General features: G+C 40.4%; 1 protein-coding gene across 1 annotated transcript in view; it reads left to right on the top strand.

The window, feature by feature from the left end:
- ccdc9 (coiled-coil domain containing 9) overlaps positions 1 to 16783 on the top strand; it is a 34790-nt gene that overhangs the window by 9184 nt on the left and 8823 nt on the right. Inside the window, exons 9-12 of the mRNA XM_037678354.1 lie at positions 2425 to 2480; positions 7600 to 7720; positions 9062 to 9197; positions 12211 to 12703. Coding sequence (XP_037534282.1) covers positions 2425 to 2480; positions 7600 to 7720; positions 9062 to 9197; positions 12211 to 12703 — 806 coding nt within the window. The remainder of the gene's footprint in view (positions 1 to 2424; positions 2481 to 7599; positions 7721 to 9061; positions 9198 to 12210; positions 12704 to 16783) is intronic.

Below are 16783 nucleotides of genomic sequence, written 5' to 3'. Positions count from 1 at the left end.
TGTTGTTGTCATGTGTCGTTGTGTTGTTGTGTTGTTGTCATGTGTTGTTGTCATGTGTCGTTGTGTTGTTATGTTGTTGTCATGTGTTGCGACTTGTGAAGCGTTCACATTATTGTGATCCTGTTGCCTCTTCTAAATTCTTCCGTATGTTTTTCAGCTTCTTTCTCGTTCACCAGTTTTTGTGCTATTTCAACAAATCATGAATCAAAACGTTCGGCTCTTTCAGGACAATCCTGCTATGACTTTGGTATTGGGGCAACTTTAGCTTTTTTTAATATTTAGCCTTTTCTGACTTTTTTTTCCTCATTGAAAATGAATTGAGCTCATTTTACATCCTTCACATCTTTAGATCTGTTTACGTTTTACTGCTTCTTTCACATTTTGTTCTGGTTCAGCTTCTTCAACTTCCTTGTACAAATTTAAAGTTTTTCAGCTACTTTCTTCAGCTGTTTTGTGCTACGTTCAGATTCTTTCTGCTAACTACAACATTGTTGTGCTTCTTCTAATATCTTTCTGCTCATTTCAGCTCGTTATGCTCCTTTAAGCTTATTTCTGCAAGTTTTAGCTTTTTTGTTGCTAATTTTAGCTTTTTTAATTAATCCCACATTTGTTGCACCCATGTCAACTTTTTTCAGCCTAATTCAGCAAAAATGTGGTCTCCATTTCCTTCTGGTAATTTAAGCTTCTTTCGACCTTTATAGCTACTTTTCAGCTTTTTTCAGATAATTCCACCTTTTTGTGCTCGTTTCTGCTTCTTTCAGCGAACGTTCTTTCTGCTTTCTTATACTAATTTAAGCTTATTCTACCTTTTCAGCTACCTTTTTTTCATCAGTGTTTAGCTAATTTCGACTGTTTTCAGATAAATCAAGTTTTTCTTGGTACTGTAATTTCTGCTTCTTTCAGCTTAACTAACTTATTTATGCTTATTTCAGCTTGTTATGCTCCTTTCAGCCTTTTCTGCTATTTCAGCTACTTTTTAGCAGTTTTATGCTAATTTTAGCTTTTTCAGCTATTTCCACATTTTTTAAAGCTAATTTCAGCTCTTTCCATTTCCTTCTGGTAGTTTAAGCTTCTTTCAGCTACTTCTGTGCTATTTGCTAATTTCAGCCTTTTTAGCTGAAATAGCTAATTTCCTATTTTTGTGGTCATTTCTGCTTATTTAAACCTAATTAAGCAATTATGTATTCCTTCTGCTTTCTTCTGCTAATTTACGCTTGTTCTTCCATTTCAGCTACTTTTCAGCATGTTTTTTTAGCAAATTTCAGCTGTTTTTTTTTTAGGAAGTTCTTCTGCAATAAGCACTCGCACTGCATTTTAGCAGGAAATGCAATTTCTCTAGTTTTTAACTTAACTTTACAAATGACCGTTGACATTTAACGACACAAGTGGTCCGATAGTTGTTTATGTGCAGAGATCGAGTTCGAAAAACTGATCATGATCCAGAGGCGCGTTGTAAACGGTCTTTGGGCTCTGAAATAAGAGGTTTAGACAGAACATCAGGTGGTCAGAGACTGTGCTACAACACCGAGGCGCTCGTGGGTTTTACTCCACCTGCAAATCGGTTCTGGATCCTCGGCCTCCGTTTAAAACCAGACACCCTAGAATCCAGTGTGAACCCTGATTAAATGACGACACGGGGGCTGGCGGGAGAGAGCGTCGCAGAAACGAGCGCAGACGGAAAACGGACAAATTACAGAAGTTGTTTCAAACGTTAGACGACAGCTCTTTGGGCCTGCGGGTGTTTAAAGGGTAGGTCAATGTGACGCCAACACTAAAGGTTTGGAAGACGTTTATTCTGACGTCTCAGGACATTTTTAAAACTGTGAGGGTGAAACATTCATCTTCTTACTTTGCAGTTTGGGTCTTAAACAGATTTCTGTCCTGTTTCTGTATTTGGACTAATTTCCTTTTACAGCTCAGGCTAATTTATATTGCTTCTTATCGGAAAGTTTTTCAGCTTAATGATAAATGAACAGTCTGGCAGCACGAGGGCTCAGTGGTTAGCCCTGTTGCCTCACAGCAAGAAGGTCCTGGGTTCAATCCCCAGTTTGGACCTGGGCTCTTGTTGTGTAGATTTTCTCCAGTTTCGATTCAGTTCATTTATAAAGTGCCAAGTCACAGCAGAAGCCATCTCGGCACTGAACAGGAACATTCGTATATAAAAATAATTTTATAATTTAGAAAATGCAAACAATTTAAAAATTAAATGGAGGAATTACTTGTTCTGTAAAAACGCAGCTGAAACACTGAGCGCTGAACTTAGCTGAAGGAGCTGATGAAAGCTGAAAGAAGCCGAACGCTTGTTTAAAGTAGCTAAAAGTAGCAGGGTTTAGTTTGAGTTGTGCAGAATAAAAGCTTCACGTGTTCACTCCTCTTCACACGAGACGTGATACAACTCATGTGTATTTGTCGGTGTTTTGACAGGTTCAAGGAGGACCCGTCGGCAGAGGGCGCCCCGCCCGAACAGGGCAGCAGGAGAGGCGAGTAAACGCACACACACGGCGCCGTTGCTCGGCTACACGACCGCGTTTGACCTTCGATCGGCTTCGATTCAACAACTCGGCTGCTCGACGTCCTCTCGTTACTCACATCCTCCTCCCGATAATTAAGCCGCTTAAATAAACGCCCGCTGGATTTCCCCAGAGTCCGAACGGACCTCGGCTCTGAGCTGCGCTGGTTCTGTTGTCACAGATAATCACCTTGCGTCTCTTTGAGACGATTCACCTTCAGCACCAAAAACCAACAACAACAAACAAAGTTTATTTCAGAGAATTGGTGTTTCCATTACTGTTCAGAAGAACCGGTTCTGAAACGCTGGTTTATTAACATCGTGTCTGTTTACTGCTTTTTTTTTACCTTTTCAACTCAAACACTGAAGTTAAACCGCAAATTATAAAAACTACAAGCAAATGATATACAACGATATGTAGTGAAAGCATTATTTAAATATGAATTGTTTAAAAGATCTCAATCGCGTGTAGTTTAAGTGGCTTTGCAAACACTCGGGTGACCTTCATGACTTTCTGAACGAGTTGTTTCAGATGAGATTTCCTGAGAGGCTGTATTTATTATTTATTTATTTATGTATTTATTAGGATTTATGATCGTGCACCAATGTCAAACAAATCCAACGTTTTCAGTGGCTTCTCAGCGTTTTGTCTCTTTCACACTAAAGGTTTGATTTTATGTAGAAGTGGAAAACACTTAAAATATTTTATGATTTCTTGGCGTTTCTACTTTTATTTTTAAATTTAATCAACCTTAAAAGATGGGCAAAACGAGTAAATCTGAAAACCTGTGCCAGTGCGTTTTTCTTTTTTGCGCATTTAAAAAGGTGCGAATTTTCCCAAAGTTTAAAAACATAAATTTAATAAATGAAAAAAAAAATCAGTTTATTTGTACCAAATGTACAAAACATGTAGAGAGAACCAAGTAAAACAACAATTAAAGCTACCGCTTGTGGCTCATTATGATCACCGTGGTAACCGTGTCTCACTCCCTGACAGTCAGTTTATTGAGCGGCTGATTGAAAACTGAACGTTCTGACAGAGTGATCATCGGGTTCGTGGTCACCTCCCAGACTAATGCCCATCTCCCCCGATCGCTCAGTTTAGACGGCCGGCCAGCTCGAGGAAGAGCCTTGGTGGTTCCAAACGTCTTCCATCTGTGAATGGTGGGGGCCACTGGGCTCACTGGGACCTTCAGAGCAGCAGCTTCAGCTACCAGAGAGACCGACGTTGTTTTCTCACTTGGAAACAGAACAAATGTCGGATATTGTAGAGACTCACCGCCGCTGATCCTTCATCCACACTGCGAGGACGTTAGTTTACGACTCCGACATGTTTACATTTCACCGTGGTTCTCCCGTGTCGTCACTTTTCAAAGCTGCAATTTACGCAGTTTTTATCTTTGTGAAGCGTTGAGCTCTCACACTTTTGAGGACTTGGGTCGAACAGTTTTTGCTGCATCGGTCATGTGTAAAATTTACTTAGATTCCTTTGAAAACAGCCTCTGCTCTGCTTCCACCTCGCTCTGTTCAACTCGCGCTGCAGGTTTTATTTTTATTTTATAAACTTTATTCAGTCAGCCAGCATTGACAATGCTCTGCAGGTGAACAAAACAGCTCCGCAGCGCCGTGAAAGACGCTTAATCGCGCGACACAACGAATCGATAATGACATTCGTTGCCAACACTTTTCATAATCGATTGTTATCAATTTTATCGATTAGTTGTTGCAGCCCAAGTAGAAACGTCTCCAGGATGATCAGTGGAAACAGCATCTGAGCTCAATTAGAGCTTCTTGACAAAGGTACTTGTGTTAGTTTTCTATTTTTAATAAATTTGCTAAGATCTCAAAAAACATTTTTTTTTCACATTACCTTAACGAGGTTAAACAGATTTAATACAATTTGGAAAACGGCTGTAACACAAAACGTGGAAACGGTGAAGCGCTGTGAATACGTTCTACAAACGTCGTCTCGTTCAACAGAGCCGCTCTTTTTATCACATTTTATTCAGAAAGAAGCTCCAGCAAGAACTTGTTGGTTAGACTTTACAGAGGTGTAGGAGAGGTTTTGTGCGACGTCAGCGAAATGTTTCTCTCCTGGTGGAGGTGTTTCTGTGAGTGAGACGTTAACTCGTGCCTCCTCCTGCAGAGCGGGAACGAAACGCTCGTACGAAGCCTCGAGGCGGGACCTCAGGTCAGACCGCAGGCATGGCACTGACACTTGTGTGGGTTTTTTTGTGTTTCTTTGCGGTGCACCAAAAAAAAACAACTAACCCAACAAAACTCAACTTTTACTCACCTTTCCAACAAATCAATCCTCTTATTTGTAAAAACATATTTAACACGAGCTTATGTAGTTTAATGTTGTGAATGTATGAAAAGTCTTCCTAAACAATTAAACAATTCCAGCTTGCTATTTATTTATTTTTTTGCAGTAACTGATTTATTAATGTATTTATTTTGCGTACTGTTTCCATGAAGTTACATAACCCTTTAGGAAATTAAAACTGTTGCTCTGCATCTGTGCCTCTTGCTTGTTGAAGCTCACAAATCTTTATATATTTTATCTGCATTAAAATCACATTAAATCATTTTGCAGATGATTTTATTCAAAGCAACATAAAAGTAAAACAAACCAGTCGGTGACTCGTCGCATCGAACCGAGGCGTCAGTAAAGAGGTGGAATGTAGAGAACAGTTTGCCTTCATTGGATTTTGTCAAAAGGGGATTAAGAAATACTTGATATATTTTCCGGCATATAAGTTGCATCAGTCAAAAAAAGCATCACGAAGAGGAAAATAACATATATAAATATAATTTTTTTTTATTTTTTAAATTTATTAATTTCATTAAAAACAAAATAACTATATACAATAGAAAACAAACAAAAAAATATATATATATACAATCAAAAAATAAAATGAAAGGCAGCAGAAGAAAAATAAATCTTATATCTGCCCCTTTTTTCCCAGAATATATTCAAACAAAAGTAATATATCCATATGCATCCATACAGGCATACAGATTTTTTTTTTTTTTTTTACAAATAGGATGGTAAAAAAAGTAACAAAAACATCTAGATTCTAAGGCGAATGTAGAAAACTAAAAACAGGAACATGTCTGCATTGGTCCCTGCCAGGAGTCCAACAGATTCTTAAAGCCACTTAGAGAGGTCAAGGTCGAGAGCTTCAAATCTTTTTGTAAGATATTCCAGGAAACAGGAGCAGAGTAGGAGAAGGCCCTTTTGCCTAGTTCAGTCCTCACTGAGGGAACACTGCAGGTAATAATGTCCTGAGAGCGCACGCTGTAGCTGCACTCACGCAGAGACATGTAGGAGGAGATGTATGAAGGCAGCAGACCAAGAAGTGATTTAAAGATGAAAATGTACCAGTGAGAGAGTGTGTGTGAAGTTAATGATGTCCAGTTAACCAGTGAATACTGGGTACAGTGGTGGGTACGATAATCACAGCCAGTTATGAATCTTAGTGCACCATGATAGACAGCATCCAACATCTGCAGGGTTCTTGTAGGAGCGTTCATGTAAATAATGTCACCGTAATCAATTGAGGGAAGGAAAGTCACAGATACAAGGCGTTTTCTAACATTCAGGGTTAGACAGGATCTGTTTCTGAAAAAGAAACCCAGTTTAACTTTCAGTTTCTTTACCAAGTTTTCCACATGGAGCTTAAAAGAGAGATGTGAGTCGACCAAGATACCCAAATATTTATAGGAATCAACAAACTCATTGGGGACACGATTTGAGGATGAAATCAGAGGAAGAACTGCTGGGACCGACTTCCTGTTTGAAAAAAGCATCCCTTTGGTTTTGTCGGCATTTAGGACAAGTTTGAGGCGAAACAAATCTGTCTGGATGATGTTGAATGCAGATTTCAAAAGCTGGAAAGCCTTATCAACAGTTTTAGCTCAACAATAAACAACTGTGTCATCAGCATAGAAATGTATGGATGCATTAGGGATGTTTTTACCTACATTATGTATGTAGAATGTAAAGAGGGTGGGTCCTAAGGCTGAGCCTTGTGGTACACCATTGTTGACTGTTAAATAACTGGAGGAAGTACCATTATGTTGAACACATTGCCTCCGGTCTGAGAGATAGTTAGAGAACCAACCAATGGTGTGTTCTGAGAAACCGATTTCTGAGAGTTTATGACACAAGATGTTCTGATCCACAGTGTCAAAAGCTTTAGACAGGTCTAAGACAAATGCAGCACAATAATCCTTAGCATCCAGTGCTTCAACAACATCATTAAGAACCTTCAGTGAAGCAGTGGTTGTGCTGTGTTGTTTCCTGAAACCAGATTGATGTGGAGGTAAGATGTTAAATGAGTCCAGGTCATTTTTGATTTGAGAGTTTTATCAGTTTTTCTAGAACCTTGGCTAAAATGCAGAGTTTAGAGATTGGTCGATAGTTGTTCAGTGAGGGGGGGGGGGGGTGTCACCTCCCTTCAGCAAAGGAAGAACAAAAGCTGTTTTCCAAGCATCTGGGATGGAGTTTTGTCTTATGGAGAGATTGAAGATGTGGGTCACAGGGACTGTGATGATATGAGCAGCCAGCCTTAAGAAATAAGGTGGAAGTTCATCTGGACCTGCAGATTTTTTAGGATCAAGATCTTTTAACAGTTTATTGACCTCACTGACTGAGAACGGAGAAAAAGAGAAGCTGTGATTAACTGAGGATTGACTTGTAGGAGGGATTTGATTTGTAGAAGTTTGGTTATTAAGTGAAGTGGCAGATTTTCCATTAGTAACCGTGTCAAATAAAGAACTAGAAGCAACAAAATGTTTGTTGAAACAGTTCAATTATTTGTTTGCTCGACGTTATAGCATAGGTGTGTCTCAGTTTAACTTTTCTTTAATAAATGAACTTTAATGGTCAAAACGGCTTCATTTCGCCTAAAAAGTATTTTACGTTTAAAATAACATATTGGGGGGCCAGAGAAGATGTCAGTGAGGACCACATTTGGCCCCTGGACCTTGAGTTTGACATATATAGGCTAGATGATCTAAACTTCTTTTAAGGATTATCGAAGTTTAATTTGGAGTCATTGACATTTCCTTTGTGTCTCTAACAGACGACAACAAGCGACCTCCTAAGACCCCAACGTTTGGAGACTTCCTGTCCCAGGGCAGGACCCAGGGGCCCCGAGGGGACCGGAGCAGAGGGAGGGGCCGAGGACAGAAACAGAACTACAGGTGAGTCCGGGTTCTACTGTGAGACAGAAAGAGTTTGAGAATATCCTTCTGGACTTAAAGTAGGCTTTTAAGATTTTTAAATTTGTTACTTAACATAAAAAAAGACAAACTAATGCCTGTGGTCCTTATTTTTTTAGGTTAGAACCATCATAGTTTAAAAACGAGTTCAAATCAGTTTCTTTAATGAGACTTTGCCTTGAAATGATTAAATGTTTTTAATTTAGGGACTTGTTTTATGTTTCTCTCTTTGTGAGCGCAGGTGAGTCCCGTCTTGTTTTTATCTCTCTGAGCTGCAACTGTTGGAGCAAAAATTTCAAGAAAAGGCACAAATTTTAATTTGCAGATTTGATACGACTAAAGAGCCGTGCAGCTAATTTTTGAGAACCATTGTCCCTTTTTGTGTCCAAGGTGTGTAAAACAAAACCACAAACACTACAATGTACATTTTATTATACAAGTATGAACAACGCATCCATCATCAAGTCACAAACAAAAACAAAGAAGATAAAGAAATAGGGATGCACCGATCCACTTTTTCCACTACCGATACCAATGCCCGGGGTTTAGTATCGATCCGATATAAAAAAAAAACCCGATTAAAAACAACATAACAGTGCTGAATTAACTTAAAACATTTTTTAAATGCAGACATAAATGTACTGGATTACAAATTTATTGAAAACTTTGCACCAGTACAGCACTAGCTTCACAAGCTTGGTCAAACATGTAAAAACAACACGACTTTAATTTGTTCAGTCAGTGCAATTGTGACTATACTGTAACATCCAGTGTAAAATAAATAATAATAAAGATACTGAAACTGACCAAAACAATAGGTTGACAACTTTGGTCAAACGTGAAAAAATAAACTCCAACAAACCTTTCAAATGGTTCAAGAATTCTAAATATAATGTAAAACAAAGGAGCTGAAATGAGAGGAAAAAACAATAACTTTGCTAGCTTGGCTGGCAGATATTTAAAATAAACAGCAATCAACTCGTGTCCTTATGGATCGGTCACATTGTTACAATATCCGGTCAAGAATTTTTCGCCGATATCGATGCTAATATCGGATCAGTGCGTCTCTAAGAAATACAACTCTAGTACTCTGGAATAACAAAACCTTCACTGAGGAGGGTTTGAGTTGTTACACAATTTAATTTTACTTAGAGCGAGCCTCTACAGCTCGTGCCTGGAAATTTGCGAACCTCTTGAAATATCTGGAAACTCCGTCCAGAACTTGATTTTCAGTTTGTGGCCAACAGTCGCAGCTCAGTGAGATACAACTTTTTGTTCTTTAACAATGATGCTGAACCTTCTGCTAATCTGAAATGATGACAGCATGCATGACAACCGCTGGGAGGGAGAAAAAGAGGAGGAGGAGAAGGAAAAGGAGGACGAATCAAAGAAGGAGGTGAAGACTAAAACGAAGAAGAAGGAGGAGGAGGAAAAACCCAAACCTCCAACACCAGAGAAGGTAAACAGTCTTCATTTGGATTTAAACTGGTAATAAAGGAGAAGTTAAAGATATCCTGATAATTAAATGAAATAGTATTTCATGTACGGGCAGGTTATACTGACAAACCCACAGGGATTTTGTAAAGTTTAGTCATGCAGCGCTGATACATTTTGAGTTTTAAAGCAAAAAAATCTAAAACTGCAACAGAACTCATCAGTCAAATCTGGATTTAACAACTAAACAAAAAAATTAACGCTGAAAATTAATATTTTAAAGGTTTTACTCCCTTACAGTATTTTCATTGATGTCACTGTTTATCCTCCATACCATACCATATACCATATACCGTACCATACCATATACCTTATCATACCATATACCGTACCATATACCGTACCATATCATACCATATCATATCATACCATACCATATCATACCATATACCATACCATATCATACCATATACCGTACCATATCATACCATATCATATCATACCATACCATATCATACCATATACCATACCATATCATACCATACCATACCATACCATATACAGTACTGTACCATATCATACCATACCATATCATATCATACCATATACCATACCATACCATATCATACCATATACCATACCATATACCGTACCATACCATATACCGTACCATATCATACCATACCATATCATATCATACCATATACCATACCACATCATACCATATACCGTACCATATCATACCATATACCGTACCATATCATACCATACCATATCATACCATACCATATCATACCATATACCGTACCATATCATACCATACCATATCATATCATACCATATACCGTACTATATCATACCATACCATATCATACCATATACCGTACCATATCATACCATACCATATCATATCATACCATATACCATACCATATCATACCATATACCGTACTATATCATACCATACCATATCATACCATATACTGTACCATATCATACCATACCATATCATATCATACCATATACCATACCATACCATATACCGTACCATATCATACCATATACCGTACCATATCATACCATATACCGTACCATATCATACCATACCATATCATACCATACCATATCATATCATACCATATACCATACCATATACCGTACCATACCATATACCATACCATATACCAGGGGTCACCAACCTTTTTGAGACTTGAGAGCTGCTTCAGTGGAACGGAGAGACACGAAGGGCTACTTGTTTGATACAAACAAATTTGCATGGCTCACCTTTAATTATAGTATTAATAAAAATATATGTACATGTGAATATTTGACTGCTTGATCACATCTGATCTGATCTGTATTATTAAAAACTCCCTACAGTGATTATCAGTAAAGATTTAGCTTAGTAAATATGATCAGTTATTATTGATAATTAGTGATCAGAACTCTCAACTGAGAACTTCAGTCCTCAGTTTGAATCCCTTTTTGATTCTTCTGTGCAACTGTAAATTGTTCCTAGCTGTGACTGGGAGTGTGGATGGTTGTTTGTCTCTTTGTCTGTCTCTGGGACAGACTGGAGACCTGTCCTGGCTGTCTCTGGGACAGACTGGAGACCTGTCCTGGGTGTCTCTGGGACAGACTGGAGACCTGTCCTGGCTGTCCCCTGCCTTCACCCAAAAGCAGCGGAGATTGGCTCCAGTCCCAAACAAAGGGGACAAAACGGATGATTTACTGCAGCAGAAAACTGATATTTAAACATAAATTACCATTTCTTTTATGTTAATCTCAGTCAGTAACATTTGAAAATCAGTGTATTTTATAAATATTTTATTAACTGTTTTCTATGTATTAACATATTTATAACATTCATTCAAAATAGGCCTTTTACTCTCAACAACTTCTGTACATTTTTAATAACCTATTAACAATAAAATATTCCAGTCAAGCCCTGTTTGCACTAACTGTTGTGTTTGTAACACTTCGGAAGAACTCTTAACTTGTAGATACAAATTATCAGTAATGTAAAAAACTGACGTTTTTAAGTGAATCATAAGACATTAGTAATGGTCCTCAGATCTGCAGCATTTTTAATAGTAATGATAATACTTTATTTATAAAGCCCTTTAAAATAACCACAGCTGCAACAAAGTGCTGTACATATAAAATCATTTTAACTAATCATTGCATCTTTTACTCTTTTTAAAGAAAGACCTCATCTGAAAATGCCTCGTGAAAATCGTCTGGCGTTTGTTCAAAGCTTTAACTCTGACATTCTTCTGCCTGTTGTGAGCCACCAGGGGGCTAGTTAGCATTGAAGCTAACATGTTAGCTGGTGAAGGGTCGCTCCATGTTGTTTTGCTGTCTCCACAGCCCACTAATGAGACACGGACACACTTGTCTTTCACAACTGTAAAAATACCTCTTCCTCCCAGTCACTGTGAACAAATGTTTTCTTATGTTTTTCTGCCATTTTAACCTCTTTGAGGTAAAACTAGCTTGTAGCTACATCGCTGCAGAGATGGGAGTGGTCTATGCATGATTCTGAACTTTGACCCCAGACAAGATTGCTAAAATGTATACGTAAAACTATTTCTTTTTAAGTTTTGTATTAATCATTTTCATTTCAAATATACATCCTTGCAAATGTTATTTCTTAAATTTAAAAATATAGTTAATGACGATTTTTAGGTGGTGCTCCTTGATCATGAGTGCTATTTTTAGAACATGCCCCGTGGGCAACTCATGTGGTCCCTGTGGGCTACCAGGTGCCCGCAGGCACCGCGTTGGTGACCCCTGCCATATACCATATACCATATACTATATACCGTACATGTCATGTCATATCATATACCATTCCACTTTATTTATAAAGCAGTTAAAAACAGCAACAAGGCCAACCAAAGTGCTGTACAGTAAAAACAAACAAGTGAAGGACACAGGATAAAATACGTAGATCCAAATAGTAAAGATAAGAACTAAATGACTGACTGACATGACATGTCAATGACATGATTCATGTTTGTCGTTTCCCACATGCAGGAGGAGAATGAAGACGAAGAGGATGAAGATGACGACGAATGGGAGGACGCCAGCAATGACGAGGAAGACGAAGAAGTTGTGGAGGAGAGGGTCGACTCGGGACGGGACTCCAGGGGCGGCGAGAAGAAAGACACCGGGAAAGAGAAACCCAGTTCGGCTGCATCTCTCAAACACCACGTACGAACGACCTTGGCAGGAAGCCCCAAAGAGCAGCGGACGCCTAAGCCGAAGGTTCGCATCCCGCCGCCTCCTGCAGCTCAGGAGGCGTCAGAAGGAGGCAAACCCCTCAGCCCCTTCTACCCGCTGGAAGGCCACCACCCTGTGTCCGACTGGGGGGAGGAGATGGAGCTGCAGTCACCTCGGAGCAGCGTGGGAGGCGAGAGCCCGATGAAACCATCGAGCACCGAATCCAGCCCCCCTCAGAAGAAGGAGGAAGAGGAGAGCCAAGCTGGTGGCTTCAGTGAACCTGCTGAGCTGCATAAAGAACAAACAGGTTGGAAACTCAAACTCTTTTAAGTTATTTATGTTTTAGAGCTGCAAACATTCTTCTTACTACGCTCCGTACGTGAAGAGAAACTGTTAGATGTCTGAAAAGTGCGAAGGCTGACCCTCCAGAGAGGAGCTGATCTGCAGCTTACTGGAAGGGGTTTTGGTACTGGGGTTGTAAAGTCAGTGTCTTACCTGCAGCAGACAGCAGTCAGAGAGATTTCACTTTAAAGAATCGCGAAGAAATTCTCACGGAGGACACAAACGACCAGTTTCCCAGCAGTTAGACCAAACGTTACATTAGTTGTCCTGACTCTGTAACGCTCCCAGCTCCATTGAACTGAACTCTTATCGCACATCGTCTGTACCTGCGTTCTAAGAACTGGAGTTACACATGAGGTACACACGAGGTACACATGAGGTACACACGAGGTACACACGAGGTACACATGAGGTACACATGAGGTACACATGAGGACATTTTCCAGGTTGTCCAGCAACAACTTCCTGTCAGAATCTGGTTGTTCACCAAAAGTTATGGTTGTCTTCAGCCTTTACAATAAAGAAGGAAAAACATCTCAATAGAGATGTACTTTAATAAATATACTGTGTATATATACAAAGTTTACTGCATACAGATGTTCTCAGTCGGCCATCTTGTGGACTGCTGGGAGTTTCGATTCTTTCAGGAGCTGCTGGAGTGGAACTTCCTTGTTCTTCCTCCTCTTCCTCCTCATCAGACTTTAGAAGAGAGACACTCGCAGCGTATTTAAGGAAGAGATTAAAGCAGAAAAAATATTTAGACTTTTTGTACACCTAGAGGTTACCCAACCCCAGAACTCTGCAGCAGGAACAGTCTCCTCTTCCATCATGAGGCACTCTCAGGCCTCTCTCTCTCTTTTTCTCTCTCTCCTTCTCCCCCCTCCCTCCCTTCTCCTCCCGGAGAGTTCGGTCACATGCGCAGGTTGCACATGTCTGCACGATGATGACGACGCTCATTTAATTTAATACAAAGTTAGATTTTAGATAGAAAAGTCCCGGGGAGGTCAGGAGGAGTTGATGGTGCATCAGTTCTGGCGTCTCCCTCGGCTGCAGTGAATGGGTCACGTGTGAAAATGTTTATTACATGTCATCACCGTGGTTAGGGCAGCGGGGTGTCCTACTTGTAAAACAGTCCAGGAAACACTGATCGGTGCTCTCACCTGTAGAGTCCGTCTCTGAGTCAGGAACACTGAGCTCACCTGCCGTGTATCAGCAGGCCCCGCCCCGCTCTATTCTGACTGGGTCCAACTGTGGCTCTGGTTCTGTCTATTGATTGAAACGGTGTCAGTTTAATCCCTGGATCATTAGATTGGATGACTTTAAAAAGACCAAAACATTTACATTTTTACAGATGACGTAAATCCGTCGCAGACCGAGAACTTTAATCCGTGTCTTTATCACGTGGTTGTCCAGCGGACAAACTCGAGACGAGGTCCAGTTGTCCAGGAGGAAAATGGTTCGTGTCGGACAAACGTAAACCGCTCAAGTTAGAGCTCTGGATTAGAGCTCTGGATTAGAGTGGCAGAATAATGAGCCGATCAACAGAGGGGCAGGTAACGGAGCACAAGGACGTGCAGCAATGCAGACATTGTTCTTTCTTTAGAGGAAAATTTCGACAACAAACAACAATCTCATTAAAAAGTGACCAAAAACGCTTTAAAAGTTTAAGGTGTTTTTGGGTCCTTCCATTTTGAAACTGTACTTTAGGAACCCCAAAGCAAACATTTTTTTAATGGGTTCCAAAGTGAAAAAGAAATGGCCGCCAAAGATGATGACATCATCGCCCCACCTCTAATCCAGGCTACGACCCAAAGGCGTCCTCCTCCTCGTCCTGTCGTGATTACATTTGAGCTTCACACTACTCGTTTCCAGTTTCTGATGCGATTTGGTGGCAGCGTTACGGCGCCACATACAGGTCCAGCCTCGATACTACAGGAAGTGGTTCTGCGTGGACCAAGACCTTTCTAGGAACTGGGTTTACGAGGATTAAAAGATCACTTTGTAAAATCTTTGTTTCCGTAGATGACGGAGAAAATTAGATTTTGGCCTCTGATGAGCTGTTAGTTTTTTTTTAAATTAAATTTATTCATTTTAAAATACAACACACACACAAAAAAAACAATAATGCAAACTAAGTTTATATAATATATACATAAAATGAAGGGTAGCAGAAGGAAGAAAAAAATGTTATTTTATCTGCCCCCTCTTACAATAATTCAAATCAAACAACAATCATCTGTAAGTACCTAAACAAACAAAAAAGAAAAAAAGAACAATTCACTATAATTTTCGAACTATAATGCAACATACATAACAGTATTTCATATATATTTTTGCAGAAGTCCATTTTTAATTATTTTCTTAAAAGTAATCGTTGTTTTTGCATACTTCACTTCAGTTTTCAGGGCAGCACGGTGGCGCAACTGGTAGAGCTGCTGCCTCTCAGCGAGCAGGTCCCTGGTTCAAACCCCGGTCCAGGAGCCTTCTGGGTGGAGTTTGCATGTTCTCTCCGTGCATGCGTGGGTTTTCTCCGGGCACTCCGGTTTCCTCCCACAGACCAAAAACATGCATGTTAGGCTGATTGGTAACTCTAAATTGTCCCTAGGTGTGAATGGTTGTTTGTCTCTATGTGGCCCTGTGATGGACTTGCGACCCGTCCAGGGTGTACCCCGCCCCTCGCACAGTGATTGCTGGACATGGGCACCAGCGACCCCCGTGACCCAAAATGGAATAAACGGGTAAAGATAATGGATGGATGGATGGACTTCAGTTTTCAAAGTTTTCAGTTTGATTGATTAGATTGATTTTATTGATTAGTTTGACTCCACGAGAACTTCTTGTCCTGATTCTTCAAACTGACTGCTGCTGCTGCAGGTGATATCCTAAAGCCTCCAGTATACTCGGGCGTACGTCAGTCCGCAGAGGTCCACGTGTACTGGATTACAGTCGAAGCGGATGCCCGCTGGACATGTCCACTCAAAGATCAATTTTTACGACCGCGTACATGTACTTGGTGTCGAACAATAAACTGCCCGGCAACAGACTGTTTTGTACGTGACACCAATGTATTAAATTCCCCGTCTTCATCCCTGATCTGATTTAATGGACTTTTATTTTGTTTTTTGCCAAGAGGCAAGTGATCACTTCCTCCTTCTTTGTTGACGCCATGACTGAAATGGTGAGAAATGAAGGAATTTGTCATGAGCGAATTAAAATCAGGTCCAGCGTGGCTGCGGGAGGGTCTGGAGATTTCCTGGTGGGCAGGTCTGATGTGTGGGCTGCAGGGCCAGTGCTCCCTTTTTTTTTTTTTTTTACTTTTTATTAACAACATATAAACACAAAACACTGCTGCGGCTGGGGCTGCCAGCTCTCTTTTTTTTTTTTTGTCGACCTGTCAATCAATCCGGTAGGTGTGTCAGTAAATGACCGATCGACAAACTCAATTTGTCCCGAAGGTGAACGTCCCTTGTCTGCGGAGCTGGTCTGCAGCCGCTCAGGGTGGCTGCTTAAGTATGAAGTCTTAACCCTCGGCGGACAGTGCGCGTCAAGTCCGCGCGGAAAAAGGTCCAGAGCCTTAACTGCTCACACCTGCTCCAAAAGGTCCTGTAATAAAATATAAAAACAACTCTTTTAAAAAATAAGTGAGTCTTAGTTCACTTTATCTTCCTCACCATTTCTCTCTCCTGGCTTTCGTCTTCAGAAAGATTTTGATTGTTGTGATGAAGCTTTCCTCCTCTGCCTCGTCTCTTTTGTTCTGATTGATTAATTGTCTCCTTCCTCACACCCTTCTTTCCTGCCTCCTCATCCTCTCTCCATCCTTTCCTCCCGTCTTCATTTTTCCCGTCGCCGTCTTTTTTGTTCAGATATTTCTTCAGCTCCAATAAACACCCAGCAGACGGTCACAAAATCGGAGCCAGAAGTGGTCACCTTCCCTGATGCGCTCCCTTCTAACCCCGCCCCATCTGTGGTTTTTGACCCCACCTCGTCTGAGGCTTCTGACCCCGCCCCATCTGAGGTTTCTGACCCCGCCCCATCTGTTTCTAAC

Source organism: Nematolebias whitei, chromosome 6 (genome assembly GCF_014905685.2).
Source record: "Nematolebias whitei isolate Nwh7 chromosome 6, NemWhi1, whole genome shotgun sequence".
Classification (NCBI taxonomy): Eukaryota; Metazoa; Chordata; class Actinopteri; order Cyprinodontiformes; family Rivulidae; genus Nematolebias; species Nematolebias whitei.
The sequence above is the reverse complement of the archived record's forward strand: the minus strand, read 5'-3'. Positions and strand labels throughout refer to the sequence as shown.